Source organism: Frieseomelitta varia, unplaced genomic scaffold (assembly GCF_011392965.1).
Source record: "Frieseomelitta varia isolate USP_RPSP 00005682 unplaced genomic scaffold, Fvar_1.2 scaffold_333, whole genome shotgun sequence".
NCBI classification, from domain to species: Eukaryota; Metazoa; Arthropoda; class Insecta; order Hymenoptera; family Apidae; genus Frieseomelitta; species Frieseomelitta varia.
Window position 1 is genome coordinate 175,150 of NW_025110072.1, and position 14,297 is coordinate 189,446.

At 28.8% G+C, this 14,297-nt stretch overlaps 4 protein-coding genes across 9 annotated transcripts in view; 2 read left to right on the forward strand and 2 right to left on the reverse strand.

Moving 5' to 3' along the window:
- Positions 1–1,337: 1,337 nt before the first annotated feature.
- LOC122530247 (PRA1 family protein 3) lies at positions 1,338–4,364 on the forward strand. 3 transcript variants are annotated; one of them, XM_043657054.1, is made up of 5 exons: positions 1,338–1,458; positions 1,544–1,895; positions 1,975–2,192; positions 2,331–2,444; positions 3,180–4,364. In XM_043657054.1, exons 2-5 carry the CDS (start codon positions 1,696–1,698, stop codon positions 3,236–3,238), a joined length of 591 nt encoding a protein of 196 aa, XP_043512989.1. In that variant the 5' UTR covers positions 1,338–1,458; positions 1,544–1,695; the 3' UTR covers positions 3,239–4,364. The 3 variants fall into 3 exon arrangements, with proteins under 3 accessions (XP_043512989.1, XP_043512987.1, XP_043512986.1); XM_043657052.1 differs by having other exon boundaries at positions 1,338–1,453; XM_043657051.1 differs by having other exon boundaries at positions 1,338–1,895.
- LOC122530245 (UBX domain-containing protein 7) lies at positions 3,969–6,558 on the reverse strand. 3 transcript variants are annotated; one of them, XM_043657046.1, is made up of 11 exons: positions 6,448–6,551; positions 6,307–6,358; positions 5,887–6,132; positions 5,532–5,806; positions 5,190–5,456; positions 5,036–5,093; positions 4,812–4,957; positions 4,715–4,751; positions 4,541–4,626; positions 4,298–4,467; positions 3,969–4,234 (listed from the first exon to the last, which is right to left on the reverse strand). In XM_043657046.1, the coding sequence occupies exons 1-10, from the start codon at positions 6,466–6,468 to the stop codon at positions 4,309–4,311; spliced, it is 1,347 nt and encodes a 448-aa protein (XP_043512981.1). In that variant the 5' UTR covers positions 6,469–6,551; the 3' UTR covers positions 3,969–4,234; positions 4,298–4,308. The 3 variants fall into 3 exon arrangements, with proteins under 3 accessions (XP_043512981.1, XP_043512982.1, XP_043512983.1); XM_043657047.1 differs by having other exon boundaries at positions 3,969–4,467; positions 6,307–6,558; XM_043657048.1 differs by lacking the exons at positions 3,969–4,234; positions 4,298–4,467 and having other exon boundaries at positions 4,558–4,626; positions 4,715–4,749; positions 4,805–4,957.
- A 320-nt stretch (positions 6,559–6,878) lies between these two features.
- LOC122530243 lies at positions 6,879–10,335 on the forward strand. The gene is made up of 8 exons (XM_043657043.1): positions 6,879–7,239; positions 7,312–7,572; positions 7,653–8,069; positions 8,144–8,360; positions 8,427–8,657; positions 8,728–8,937; positions 9,009–9,425; positions 9,659–10,335. The coding sequence occupies exons 2-7, from the start codon at positions 7,405–7,407 to the stop codon at positions 9,320–9,322; spliced, it is 1,557 nt and encodes a 518-aa protein (XP_043512978.1). The 5' UTR covers positions 6,879–7,239; positions 7,312–7,404; the 3' UTR covers positions 9,323–9,425; positions 9,659–10,335.
- Positions 9,877–14,297, reverse strand: part of LOC122530242 (twitchin) — a 51,903-nt gene continuing 47,482 nt past the window's right edge. For both annotated transcript variants that reach the window (XM_043657041.1, XM_043657042.1), the window contains 8 exons: positions 12,960–13,087; positions 12,497–12,596; positions 12,264–12,406; positions 11,630–11,786; positions 11,205–11,522; positions 10,979–11,092; positions 10,606–10,842; positions 9,877–10,483 (listed from right to left, as the gene is read on the reverse strand). In XM_043657041.1, coding sequence (XP_043512976.1) covers positions 10,649–10,842; positions 10,979–11,092; positions 11,205–11,522; positions 11,630–11,786; positions 12,264–12,406; positions 12,497–12,596; positions 12,960–13,087 — 1,154 coding nt within the window. In that variant the 3' untranslated portion in view covers positions 9,877–10,483; positions 10,606–10,648. The remainder of the gene's footprint in view (positions 10,484–10,605; positions 10,843–10,978; positions 11,093–11,204; positions 11,523–11,629; positions 11,787–12,263; positions 12,407–12,496; positions 12,597–12,959; positions 13,088–14,297) is intronic.

The window sequence follows — 14,297 nt, forward strand, 5'->3', positions numbered from 1 at the left end:
ATGTTATTATAAAATTATTATTTTAACCATTAAATACGTACATTCTTAATAAACTATTGTTGAATTTAATATTAGAATTGTTAAGAATTATTATTACGCAGTATGAAGCTAAAGAATCAACAAATAAGTAGAAAATGTTATAATAGAAGTGTATGTATAAAAGCATATAATAAAATATATACATATATATAACAATGTAGTTAGTCCATTACAAGGTTACAATATTTACTGAGTAGAACTGAAATTAAATTTTGGTACAAAATTATATTATAAATAACTTTTAGCACAGTATTTAGTTCTATTTAAATATTTATATGCTATTATTTCTTTAATTGTTGAAAATTATATGTAATAATTATTTGGTTAAATCTTACCTTGAGTTGAAACCAAAAATGCACGTTTTATCTTAAAAATTCACAACACAAACGGAAATCTATCAGCTATTGATTTAAATTTTTACCTGAGAATTTCTGGATAACACTTGATTTTGGATAATTTTTCTCGACGATACTTTCTTCTTTACAGACGAGGTGTACTTTCCGCCATTCTTCCCGCTTAGCTTCCCATCGATCGTGAGAAATATCGATTACGTTCGAGAATCGTAGGAAGTGTATTCTGTTTTTCACCGCAATAGCGCTGTAATCTGTAACTAATTTGAATCCAATGAGCACGCAATTTGCATAAAATGTTAATTTGGAATAAAAAATAAAAAATTCTGGTCTAAATCAAATACACAAAATTCATGAAAAATTCTTAAAAAAAGAACTAAAATATTCATATACTAAATAAAAAATTGTCAATACTATAATTTCGTGAAAAAAATTCATATAATATAATGATTTAAAACAGTGATTAATGGAAATTGTTCAGATCCCCGGCCACGAAACCTCGTAAGATCTATTCATATATCTCGTCGGTGACACTGTCCGTATTTTTTGATTTTAATTCTCATCACTAATAGTGCTGCAGTGCAAAACCTGTCTGAATCGATATGACAGGACGTGATACGAAAATGGTAAAGGGATCCTAGAACCTCGAAATCGTAGATGTTAATTTAAATTGAATAATAAATGTTAATTTCTTCAAAAATATTCATTCAAGTATTGAATAAAATAAAATTACGTATCTGAGACAGAAAACTTAAAAATGTTATTATACGCACAAAATCGAATAATCATATTAAATTTTAATTGACTTTTATGTATATATGTATGTATATGTATACTGATTCAATTACACAAAATTTTACTATTATCTAATTTATAGATCAATGGAAGTATTTTGAAACACGCGCTCCAACTTCCTCGAGATTCGAGATAAAGAATGACGTTACGTTTAAGCATTGACTATTAAAGAATGGCATGAGTATATATTGTTCATCGTTTACCACTCTACAGAAGATAAGAAATTTATCTTTAAATTGGATTCGCAGCAATTTGTCTTCTTCGCTAAAGTATAGTAATAATTAAAATTTCATCTTTTGTACGAGAAGTGAAAATTGCATGTAAAGTCGTCATTAATTTAGTCAATTATTTTCGAACAGGGATACTTCGATTTCATAAATTGCATGACGTCTGTTTCGGTCGTCATCGTCCAAAAATATCAAAGGGTTTTGTCGTGTGAAGATCGGTCAATGTGCAATCGTAAAAACTAAACTGTTTTATTCAATACAAAATTGTATTTGACGTCGTTATAATGGATAAAACAATATCGATAGGCGATGGGTGGGAGCTTCCACCACTTCGTAGTTTGTACGATTTTCTTTTGGAATCTTCACGTTTTCAATTGCCTAATTTTAGAGATTTCGAAAAATGGGGCAACAGAGTAGTGAACAATCTTGTATATTATCAAACTAATTATCTTTATATGTGCATTGCTATTTTATTGGTTGTAGCGTAAGTATAACATTGGTATTCAAAGTATTTTATATAACGAAGATTATAAAGTTTGATTTCATAAATGATTATCATTTAGATCAGTAAATCCAATGAAAATGATTGTCGGTATATCAACAGTTATAGCTGTATGGGGTGAATGTATTTATTTGTTTAATGAAAGAGAATCATTACTCAAATTTAAAAGAACTTATCCCCAAGTTGGAGTAATTCTTACTATTGTTTGTGCATCTTATGCTATTTATACTATAAATTCGGTACTTTTTGTATTATTTGGGATTTTGCTGTCAATTTGTGGTAAGTTTCTTTTCCATATAATATCTAAGAAATATATAATATCTATTTTTTTTTATAGAATTTTGAAGTCAATTATAAGAATATAAAACCAAACCATTAATCTGTATTAATGTAACTACTTAATTTTTATATTTTTAGTGACTTTTATACATGCATCTTTAAGATTAAGAAATGTGAAGAATAAACTTGCTAACAAGATAGAAGGTATGGGATTCAAGCGTACACCAATGGGAGTTGTCTTAAATTATTTTGGTATGAAAGAAGAAATCTTTACATAAATTGGTATTTAATTGTTAAACAGAGATATACTTTTGTATGTATTTTCATGATTAGCAATATATATATATATATATATATATATATATATATATATATATATATATATATATATATATATCTCCTAATATATATTTCACATTAAGATATTCGTTGTTATTCTTAGCTTTATTGCTGTCAAGAATAGAAAAATTTTCTTGTATATATTCTGATGTTGATATATAATACAAAATGCAATATTATAGTTATATTATAGTTATATAAAAATATTGTGGCTTCTGCTACATGCATCTTTCTTTATTAATTAACTTACATTATGTTTATAAGTTTATATGTTAACATTCTAAAATAATTAATATCAGTAATTATCCTCTGTGATCTTGTAATACGAAGCTGAATCATTATTTATTCTGTATAATAACCTTAAACAATTGTTAAAACTACATATTTTCTTTATATTATGTTTTAATATACTTATGTACATGATGTCTGTATTAAATATATTTTTATTTTTGAATATTATGATAACTGAAAGTCTTAATAGAAACGAAATGTCATTGATATTCAATATATGAAGAAAGAAAACAAATGAAATTAATATTTTTATATGACATCAATTGTTCTTTGAGATTTCATGATTTTAGTTTGTATTAACACATCATTTATTGTTACATTTAATTTTCCATTATTATTTCTTATTTCATTATGCAGAACATGCAAGTGGTATAACCTTACGTACGCAAACGACGTATGTTCAATCGCTTCATTAATAATCTGCTTCATACAACAAATTGTAACAACGTTTGGCAGTGAATGTGTGTCAATAATATTTGGATGCTATCTAAAGTCACAGAAAAATATGTCTGGATAACTAGGTGAGAATATTACATATTTTAAAAATTTCATAAATTTGTAAAGAATCAAATTACAGCATTAATTTACTTAAATAAGAATTATTTTAATTATAGTATTCATTATTTATAATTATAAAGTAATAATTGTATTTAAATATAGTACTTAATTTTTAAATATAGTATTTTGACAAACGAATATAAATCGCAAATAAACTATAAATTATTCTAAATATCGTTATCTTAAAAATATGATATTTACTGGTGAGTCATTTTAAACATACATTTAACATAAATTGTATTAATCATATGTATAATTTCATATGGAGTAATGTAAATAAATAATTTATATTATTTATACAATTTAATTTTAGAATTTAATGCCAAAGCATAATTTTTTATTTAAAAATATAAATAAAACTTATTTATTTATGCCAAAATAAACTTCTTTTTAATAACGAAAGATTATTGATGAGAAGTTTAGAAAATTTTTGATACGGAATATGCAAAGAAATATTAGAAAATAAATGTATATGTACTACAACAGTATAGAAAGCATAACTGAAATATTGTCTCACGTAAAAAGAAAAAAACATATTAAAATTTTTCAAAATTTATATTATTACATTATAATTTCTACCATTTAAAATGAAGATCATAATTTGATTTTTATTTGTATAAAAAACAGTTAAATTGTTATAGTTCATTTTACTATACATTTGATTTGAGATATATAACCGAACTGCAACTATTATAACGATAGTATTGAATGTTGGTAAATATGATACATAAATGATAATTGAATATATATTTGATGATATATTTCTATATGTTTTAAGATACGTAATATTTGTTGAACTTATGATATATTCCACAATGCATTAGTTAAAACGAAATGCTCGCGTTATATTTTATCTGTAATAGAACACAACATATTTAAACATCGCGTCATTTATTAATACGTACAGATATACTTACCTAACAAATCACTATATTTTTGTTATAAATACTGTATTTGCTGGAAATAAAATTGTATCCGATAAATGTATTTGTGGAGAAAGTGCTCCAATATTTGTTTTTGGAAATGGCACTAAATAAGTGTGATCGGTCGATGTGTAACCCATACTCTCCATTGTATTTATGAAATTCTAAGAAAATTAATTAATATGTATTTTTATTTACCGTTATTCAGTACATTATTAACAAGATCGTTGTACTTACTTCTACAGTATCTGTGGCAGACATTGATATTGTTTCTTTCTTACCATTTGGCAGTCTTAAACAGAGTCTTATAGCAGATGCACTATCTACATAAACAATATACATATTTTTATTAACTTAAGAAATAATTTATGACAGGAAGACATACAACATTAAAAAGCGAGAATTTTTTACCAGTTTTATTCTTGTCCAAAACAGATTTCAGTTCGCCCTAAAATAATACATATATATTATTTAGAATTATGCAGTAAGTTAACGTCAATATATGTACCTTTGAACTTATTTCTTGTCTTTTTTCATTCAATTCATTTGATTCATTCATTTTTCTTTTTTTAGTTATATTTTGAAATGTGTCTGTTGACATACTTTTACTTGAACTTTGAATAGTTGTTATATCATTCTTAATATTTATATTACCTATAAAATAATCACATTAACAAAAAATATATCTTAAATTTTATACATGAAAAATATTTGTAATAGTATGCTGCTTACCTGAGTCATTTAAATTACCAATAGTGTGCTTAAACGTCTTAGTACTACTAGTACAATCCTAGAAATAAATGAATATCAAAATAATAAACCATTAAAGTTAATTAAATTTAATGAATGAATTTATTAAACACAAAAATTCTTTTCCTACACATACTGATGAATTAGATGCAGAACTTTCTTTTGTTGCTGTGGCAGTACAGTTATTCCATTTTTTAGAATGCATTGAATCACTTGAAATACATTCTGGTGATGGATGAGAGCTTAACATATCATTTAATGCAGACATTAAAATATCTACTGTAATATGAGTGTAAGTTTTCACACATTCTCCTGTTCTAGGATCTATTACAGCAAGATAAGGATATTCATATACATCATATAGATGGACGTAACGACTTCCATCACTTGTATTTGACAAAACCTATTCAGATTTGCAGTAAATAAATCTTTTTCTTCTGATAACAGTCGAATACTATAATGTTTTATAATAACTTACTTGCCACAAAACAAAGTGATCCTTTATAATTTCTTGGATCTGCTGGTTGGGCCATACATCTCTATTAAGGATTTGACAGGAAAATTCTTGAGGATTTTGAATATTTACAAGCAACCAACGGTTCAGTGATTTAGCATGCTCACGAGCTTCCATAAAAGAACCTAAGAAGAGAATACCGCATGGCGGACGAAATAAATCCTCCAATCTCTTTGATTTGCAATAAGACATTTGTTTAACTCCTGCTACCTTCCGAGTCATTTCTTCTTCCTGTCGTTCTGCATTAAGTATAAAATGATTATACTATGTAATCATATTATGTGAAGTATTATGTGCTATTAAATGAGATGATATTCACGAGTTTCTACTGCAAAATCTCTGAATCTATCAAATACATTAGTTGATAATCTTGGAAGAGAACATATTGGACCCGATGGTACTAATACTTCTTGTACAGGCAGAATCGGTGGTCTGACTTCAGGTTCTGGTTCAGGTGTACATAACGGTTCAGGTGCTTGACTACCATCAAACATTAAACTTATTGCGGTTTCCACATTTCCATCAGCTAATGACAAGTATTGGCGGGCTGTTGCTTCATTTTCTCCTGACAATTAACACAAAATAACTTGTTAATTTATTTGAACATAAATTAATCCAACGTGCTTTGTTCATCAATTCTTCAAGAAATGAACTTTCGTACAAAACAGAAAGGTGTTTCGTAAATTTTGATATAATATTAATATAATACACTTGATATAATATTAATATGATGATTTACCCGTCACTTCCATAAATTTTTCTATCAGTTCTTGATCCATTGTGTCTCGAGACTACAAAGATACGTTGAAGATATGTAAAATGCGTAAATATCAATATAGGTTAATATTAATTGTACAACATTTCAGATTGTTTACGAAACTTTTCCATTTGAATTAATCATAAATTCAATAGCCTATATTTTTTACATCCTAACGACGCGAAGCATCTATGTTCTGCAAAACGTAAAACAGTTGTCTACACTGCGATTCAACAACTCGAAATATATTTGGCCACGGATGAAATCTGAGATAGATCCAGCATCGGTGTATTTTTACATCATACAATTTAAGAACAATGTAATCAGTCCTTGCATTATCTCTTTGTATAACTACAAATATCACTAATTTAGTAGGTATTGCGTTACCACCAATTGAAATTGAAATCAAGTATGACCGTGCACTATAATTAAGAATTTTAAAAAATAAACAAAAGAAAAAAATTTAAACATTTAACTTAATGATTTTGTGCAAACGATTTTATCATTATTGTATGACATACGGTACAATACATGTATATATTATTTTATGATATTTATTTATTTTATACATTCTTTCGAGTCCACCTAATGAAAAAAAAATCGCGTTACAAGTAAAATTATTTCAAAATACTGTGTTGTACACACGTTAAGATTTTGTTTGGTAAGACATAAATATATCTTACCGTATGTTTATTAGTAAACAATGTTTTTCGGAGCATTTAAAACTAAGGAGACGTACAAGTCAACGAATATGTTCCAGGCTGTAAGGACGAATATGAGACATAAACATCAACGTATTATTTCAATTTGTGTGTTATTGCTTGTGAACCGAAATCCGAATAGAATCTATTCAAATTAAAACGAAACACAAGTCTTAAATTAAAGCATGTACACGCTCATTTGACTCGCAGTTAAGTAAGGAACTTCTTGCCAAAGGATCTGTGTTTTCTAACCTTTTGACGTTACCTGTATTGTTTCGTACGACAGTTTTTAACGATCTGCCAGTAACAAAATAAACGGAACGAAATTTCATGAGGTTGTTTTAAACAAGTGATTATATTCGATAACACCGAACACACCATGAGGAAATATTTGACTTTGGTACTTAATAATACCCGTATAAAAGTGAACAGAAGAAAACTTGCGAGCAAAAGCCAATATTTTGCGTCTCTTTTCTCGCACAATTTTAGTGATTCCAACAGCGAGGAACATGTTGTTAATTATGACATTCCTTTATGCACTTTACAGGTTATTTCTGTGATTTATATCAATGTGATTGAAAGTATTTGCATGTTATTAATGTAACTATATAATTTTTGTTCTTCTAGACTTTTGTTCAATGGGTACATGATAAGAATCACATGTGTGTTTTACATCAGCCCATAAAAGTTTCTTTGACCAAATTTCTGCAAAAGAATTTTAAAGGATTATTAACATTGCTACAGTTGAGCGTATTGTTTATGGTCGATGAATTAACAAGTGACATTACAGAAATTATAGTTTTATATTGGTTGGATCCACAGAAAGTAATTGACATATGGTTATTAGCACAGGAATTAAGTGTAAAAGTATTACAAGATGTTTGTATATCTCTTTGTTTAGACCGTTTTGAAGAACTTCCATTATCTTCACTTATCAAATTGAACGCAGATAATATAGTTAAGTTATTAAACAATGTTAATTTAAGGTACTCTTCAGAATATTATTTGCAACATATAAAAGATCAATGGATGAAACATCATAAGGTAAATGACTTTTTTTTTTATCCTGTTTATTCACACGCAACTTTTGTAGTACATTGAAAATACTTTAAGTGTAGACGAATCTTATTGATGTCAAAGGAGAAAGACAACTGACGTTTATAAAGACTTGGACAGTTATTCATGACAGTAACCAAACTGGTCGCAAAGAAGATTATGCCTTAAGAAATGCATATTTGTATATTTGGGATGGTAATGTTTTAAATGAATGTGTAAAATTAAAATGTCTTGAGTACCCAAACATGTGGTTATTTGGAACACAAGTTGCTACTAGAGGTATGTTTTGTCAAATTGTACATTTTGTTAAAAAAACAAATTATTAGAAACAAATTATTGATTTAGGTTTCAGTGTATATACAATTGGAGGATCCGTAGGTTTAGAAGGTTCACAATTTAATAAAATTATTTCACGGTATTGCCTTCTATCTAAAAAGTGGTATTACGAAGCACACTTGCCAGTTCCAAGGAGACATATGATTGCCGTATTTTTAAGGAATAAATTGGTTTTAGTTGGTGGTGTCGGAAAACATAGATTAAAATTGTCTTCAGTCGATGTTCTTAATATTCATACAGGTTAAAAATTTACTTTATAAAATGGACAAAATATCAAGTTATAATGGTTATAATGCACAAACGATTTTAGGTAATTGGACGTCTGGTTCGCATATTCCTGAATGTTTTACCAGTGTTCCACCTTATTGTGTTAAATGTGGAAAATTGTTCGTACTGAAGTCATCTTTTTATATTTATTATCCCGAAGAAAATATTTGGAACACTATAGCGATACCCGGTTCTAATGATATAGGAAGAGTAGATGCGTTTATTACGCATGATACAACATTACTTTTTTCTGGTAAATATTGAATACAAAGATATCGATGATACTTATGTGCCTTCATAATGATTTTTAATAATCTTTGTAAGGTATTTATTTGGATGGAAAGGCGACTGTTGTAAGAACTGATATTGTAAAAGACGGATCTGTTTGTGAAAAACCTAATTGCATGATACAGCCTATTCTAAAGCGTGATAAAATATTTATAAATTCTATAAAAGCGGATGATAAGTTTAAATTCAATATCTATGTACTGATATTACCCGATACTCGAAAAAAAAAAGGAAGTGATCTATATTTCCATGTACATGCTGATATAAATGACGATTTCAAAAATGCTACTTTTCCACGATTCAATTCTTCTAATATTATAGATCCCAATACTTTATACAATACCGTATAATTGACTCTTAAGTATTGGATCAACCCTTAAGTATTAGATATTGAAATTTACGTAACTACTACAGAATTTTCCACAAACCGCTAATATTACGTTAATATTACGTTAATATTACGTTAATATTACGCTAATATTACGTTAGTATTACGTTAATATTACGTTAATATTACGTTAATATTACGCTAATATTACGTTAGTATTACGTTAATATTACGTTAATATTACGTTAATATTACGCTAATATTACGTTAGTATTACGTTAATATTACGTTAATATTACGTTAATATTACGCTAATATTACGTTAGTATTACGTTAATATTACGTTAATATTACGTACATATACGAGTATCAAAGAAAGATCAAATTCAATTCAAACGGAATTAAACGGTAGCGAATACACTGAAAAATATAAAATTATGGAGAGAGAAGAGTAGAAGTGAACGAAAATTGGAAGCGGTTTGTAACACTTAAAGGTATTAAAATATTTTGTACTTGATGTAAAATTTTATGAAATCGTAATGGAAATAATCGAACGAAAATAAAAAGTTTCGCAACTTTTATATTTGAATCATCTTTTTTATTTATCTGAAATTTTGTAACGGAAGCAGTCTTCAAACATGTATAACACGACAGTGCGTACGATTACATGGAATAAGGATGTACATTTCGGGCAGTATTAAATTCTTCCGTACAGTCATTTAACAGGATAAGTTATTGTTGTTTAAACGTACGAGGATGCTGGCTATCCTGTCGAATCTGACTATAATGAAAGTTTTCCGTTTATAACTTACACTGCCGTTTGTGTACGATTGTGTACTTAAAATATGCTAATTCGTGTATACAGCAAAGCTCGTATTAGCGTATAGATTGCGCGTGCTATCCGTATTGCTTAACGCTTTGGATTCTTCTTTTATCATATAGTGACATGTTTTGTTTTTTTTTTTTTTCTTTTGCGATATGACAAGCACACAAAAAGTAAATATAGCCTTCCATGATAATTTACATATAGAATAGCATAAATACAGTAGTTTTCCAATTTCTCTTTTATACACGAGCATTACGTCGCCTATGACCGCGATTATTTTCAAGTTGCACATTTATATAGTTCATTTTTACATAGTTTTCTTCTTGTATCGTTGTCCTCCCGATAATGTTCTAGAGACTGAAAAAGAGCATGCATTAGAACAGATAGATATTTCGTGAATCGATACGCAATCTTAAAAGGCGAAAAGTTTGAATGGGGTAGAGGGGTGAATGAAAACTGAATGCGCAGCATCATCAAACCTTGTCGTGTTGCGTTTTGATACGCGTGAAATCAATGATTTCACTATTCGTTGGTAACGTTCAGGGCGAAAGCAGCGTTGGTCTCACCCTTCTTGCCGATCGCGCGAGCAACATACTGACCCACGTCGCTAGCTGTACATGCTTTGATACGCAACTCGAATGATTTGTCACCGTCTGAGCTGAAGAGGTATCTGCTGCTAGATTCTGGGAGCGTTTTTCCGTCTTTCAACCACGTTACTGTAACATCAAGTATGTACAATTAATTAATTTAATAAAATTCGCTAGAACTAAGCTTTGTATTCTCGCAATTAGCGCTGCATTAAAGTAAAGCGATGTTGGTCCTCAATCGGTTAAAATAAACCCTTTTAGTTACCTTTCAGAGGCGCGGTTTCAGTCTTGCATACGAATGTAACCGATTCGCCTTCGCTTACCGTTGCGGATTGTGGGAATGTCGTGAAAACTGGACTCTTCGGTTCCTCATTTGGAACTGAAAGCAAAATTAAATCGTAAAATCGTCATGGATTGTTCTAAATAAACTGTCGTTATTTTTCTAAATTTCTTCTATCTTTCAGAAGCTAAAGGAACAATTATTAACTTACCAAGTACGTTTAATGTGCACGATGAGAAGCTCTCTCCTGCGTCATTGAATGCCTCGCAGGTATAAGTGCCAGAGTCTTCAGGGAAGATTTCGGCAATGTTCAATTTATAGATATTAGCCTCGCTGCTATATTGGAAGTCCTTGCTAGGTTTGATTTCCTTGTTGTTGTGAAGCCAGACCACGTCGAACTTCTTCGCACCGATTATTCGACAACTCAGGGTTACCGCTTCACCATCCTTTACGAACATACTAGTCACATGATCTACAATCTTTGGAGGCTTGTCGTCGGTCCTTTCCTTCGCGGCTGCGCCTGTCATGGCTGAAATTAATATATTTATTCGTATATAATATTCAAGTCGTTTATATTTTTGTAGTTGTGCTCATAAAGATCAGATTCGCATAAAAATTTGCACTTTATGCACTTACGTTTCACAGTTAATTTGCAGGAAGTAGTTACGGTACCGATGCTATTGCTTGCTTGACAAACGTACTCGCCCTCGTCTTCAGGGAACACCTCGTTGATAACGAGAGTTGCGACTCCGCCTTTATACTTCAAGCTCATAATTCCCGAGGAACTCAACGTCTAATACAGAAATTTTATTAATTTTATACTATATCTCGATTTTTTAAAGATTAATAGACCAGGTACTGCATTTTATTCAATTTATTTTATATAATAAACTTTTCAGTGATTCAAAAAAATTAATTTCAATTAATAGAACAAGTAGAACAGAAGACATACAAAATAATTCGTCATTTTGTAATATTTTTCTTCAACAAAAAATTTAAAAGTAAAGTTAAAAGCTACAGTAACATCATTCGAAAAAGTCTGAACTTCTCGCTTTGTAATTACTCGCGCAACATATGTAAAAATATGTATATATTTCATGACTTATTTTTAAACATTTTAAGCTGATTTTGGTAGCGTCAGAAATACTTCGAGTTTATACAGATTATGATAAAAATTGTTATTGGTGAACATTCTTCAAAATATTAAAAATCTTTTTCTGGCAATAGAAGCAAAATAGCAATATCAAAATTATATCTACTATCTACTTGCCTTGCCATTCTTGGACCAAGTAATTTGTGGTTCTGGATCACCGTCAACTTTTGCGTTAAGTTCCAGTTGTTCACCGTCGTTGATAGTGAGATCATTCAATTTTTTCGTGAATTGCGGTGCTCTCATCGATTCATCCGGAGGATCTTTATGTAATAATAGTTAAACAAAATCAATTATTAAATCGTTTGTTTGATCATACAGTTTCCCCAAAGAAAATAAACCATTTAACTTACAAGTTAATTCTTTTGTTGTACTCCTAGAACGAGATGGACTGCCTGTGCTGTCGAGTCCGTATTTCTTAGTACTTCGCTTTTCTGTGCTGGAATCTGTAGCCTAGACAAATTACATGTATCAAATAGTAATTGCCAATATTTAATTTTCGTTCAGTCAACGTTGAGATATTTTGACCTAATGCGACACAATATAAAGTAATGTAACGTAAGTGTAATATAATTATAAAATATTTAATTAATATTTATATATATTAAACATATAAATATTTAACATTATTAAATTATATATTTAATATCTAAAAACTAATTTCAAAATAGATATAATGAAATGTATATTTAATATGTATAATGATAGAAGAAAATTTAAAGCGCAAATAACACGAGATATTTCAAAATTACCAGCCTGTTTCTTTGCTTTTATCAAATTTATCTCCTCAATATAAATCTCCTCTATTCTACTTACTTTATATGAACTACTATAATTGTGACCCTGTGTAGTAGTGGAACTGTAGCCACTGTATCCACCGGCTTTATGTACCGTTATGATCGGAGGTGGTGCTGGTTTCAGTGGTTGCTCGATGAATTTTCGATCTACAAAATAATATTTCACTTTCAGATATTTTTCTAGAAAACGCAACTTTTGATTTGAAATCAGTAACAAATAATCTAAATTCATTATCATCGACGAAATTAAATTAAGGCTGTTGGCAATTTAGTAAAAGCTATACTTCTGTTCACAAATATTACGACACTTGTGAAGAATCAAAGCCATTAGAAATCTAAAAAATGATTATTGATTAATATAAAATCTTGACCATCAATTATAAATAATATAATAAAATTATTTTCTCGAACGCGGAAGATTGCAAATTTTTAAAAGAGGAAGACATTGTAAAAGATCGAAGAAATGGATACTTTTTAATATTTTTTTTTAAGAACAGATATTTTAGGAAGATTACTAAAACAAATCTTATGAAAAAATGTGTAAAATTAATGACAATGTGCCACTGCTATCCATAAATATTTAGGCACCTACAAATTGTAGCAAATAATAAGTACTTCGAATGATCTCTTGAATTTAATTTTGGCTTCTGATCCTATTTCAAATAACTACATACATATATCTAGATAGATATCGATAGTCAATATTAATTACGAAAACTGTCAATACGCTTGATTTAAGTAACTTAAAGTGTTTGAAGAGTTTTAAAAATTCATATAAGTTTCATGAAGTTTTGTTGAAGTTGGAAGTATAAACTATTTATTACAGATAAACATGGAACTCAGCTGAAAAATTTATGTCTTAGTTTAAGTTCAGTAAAGTATTTGATATAAACATTCTTCAATAGAACTATGAAAATATATAAGAAAAATATTGATTTTTTAATTGTATTCTATTAGATGTTCAAATGCTTATGGATAGTAATATGTAAGAATCCAATTTTTTAGAAATAATTTAAGCAATGGAAACTATATAGCACATGTTATCAGTCTTGGCGTAACTAAAGCATCAGTCATTAAACGTATTGTGTATCAATCAAAAGTATCTACATACTTTTAAAATTAAAAGATAATAAAGACTAATTTAATATATATATATTTATTATCAGCAGAAGTCTCGTAAAGAAAGAGGTCTGGTAGGAGAGTTGTTTTCTTTAGTTAAGTTCAACAGACCAACTAGATAGTCAAAGAGGACTCGTCAATGGATGAATACCTGTTACACAAGTGAGCTAGTAAATTGGTTCATAGAATCGTGTTTTGATTGTTAATAAATGAAACGTCCACGAGTCCAATAAAGCAG

Coding starts and splice junctions, on each gene's coding strand:
- LOC122530243 (XM_043657043.1), top strand. CDS start 7,405: ATGAGGAAATATTTGACTTTGGTACTTAATAATACCCGTATAAAAGTG. Junction 7,573..7,652: donor TTCCTTTATGCACTTTACAG/GTTATTTCTGTG, acceptor TTGTTCTTCTAG/ACTTTTGTTCAATGGGTACA. Junction 8,658..8,727: donor TGTTCTTAATATTCATACAG/GTTAAAAATTTA, acceptor AAACGATTTTAG/GTAATTGGACGTCTGGTTCG.
- LOC122530247 (XM_043657051.1), top strand. CDS start 1,696: ATGGATAAAACAATATCGATAGGCGATGGGTGGGAGCTTCCACCACTT. Junction 1,896..1,974: donor GCTATTTTATTGGTTGTAGC/GTAAGTATAACA, acceptor ATTATCATTTAG/ATCAGTAAATCCAATGAAAA. Junction 2,193..2,330: donor GATTTTGCTGTCAATTTGTG/GTAAGTTTCTTT, acceptor TTATATTTTTAG/TGACTTTTATACATGCATCT.
- LOC122530245 (XM_043657046.1), bottom strand. CDS start 6,468: ATGATTAATTCAAATGGAAAA. Junction 5,457..5,531: donor ATCACTTTGTTTTGTGGCAA/GTAAGTTATTAT, acceptor AAATCTGAATAG/GTTTTGTCAAATACAAGTGA. Junction 4,958..5,035: donor TGGTAATTTAAATGACTCAG/GTAAGCAGCATA, acceptor ATTATTTTATAG/GTAATATAAATATTAAGAAT.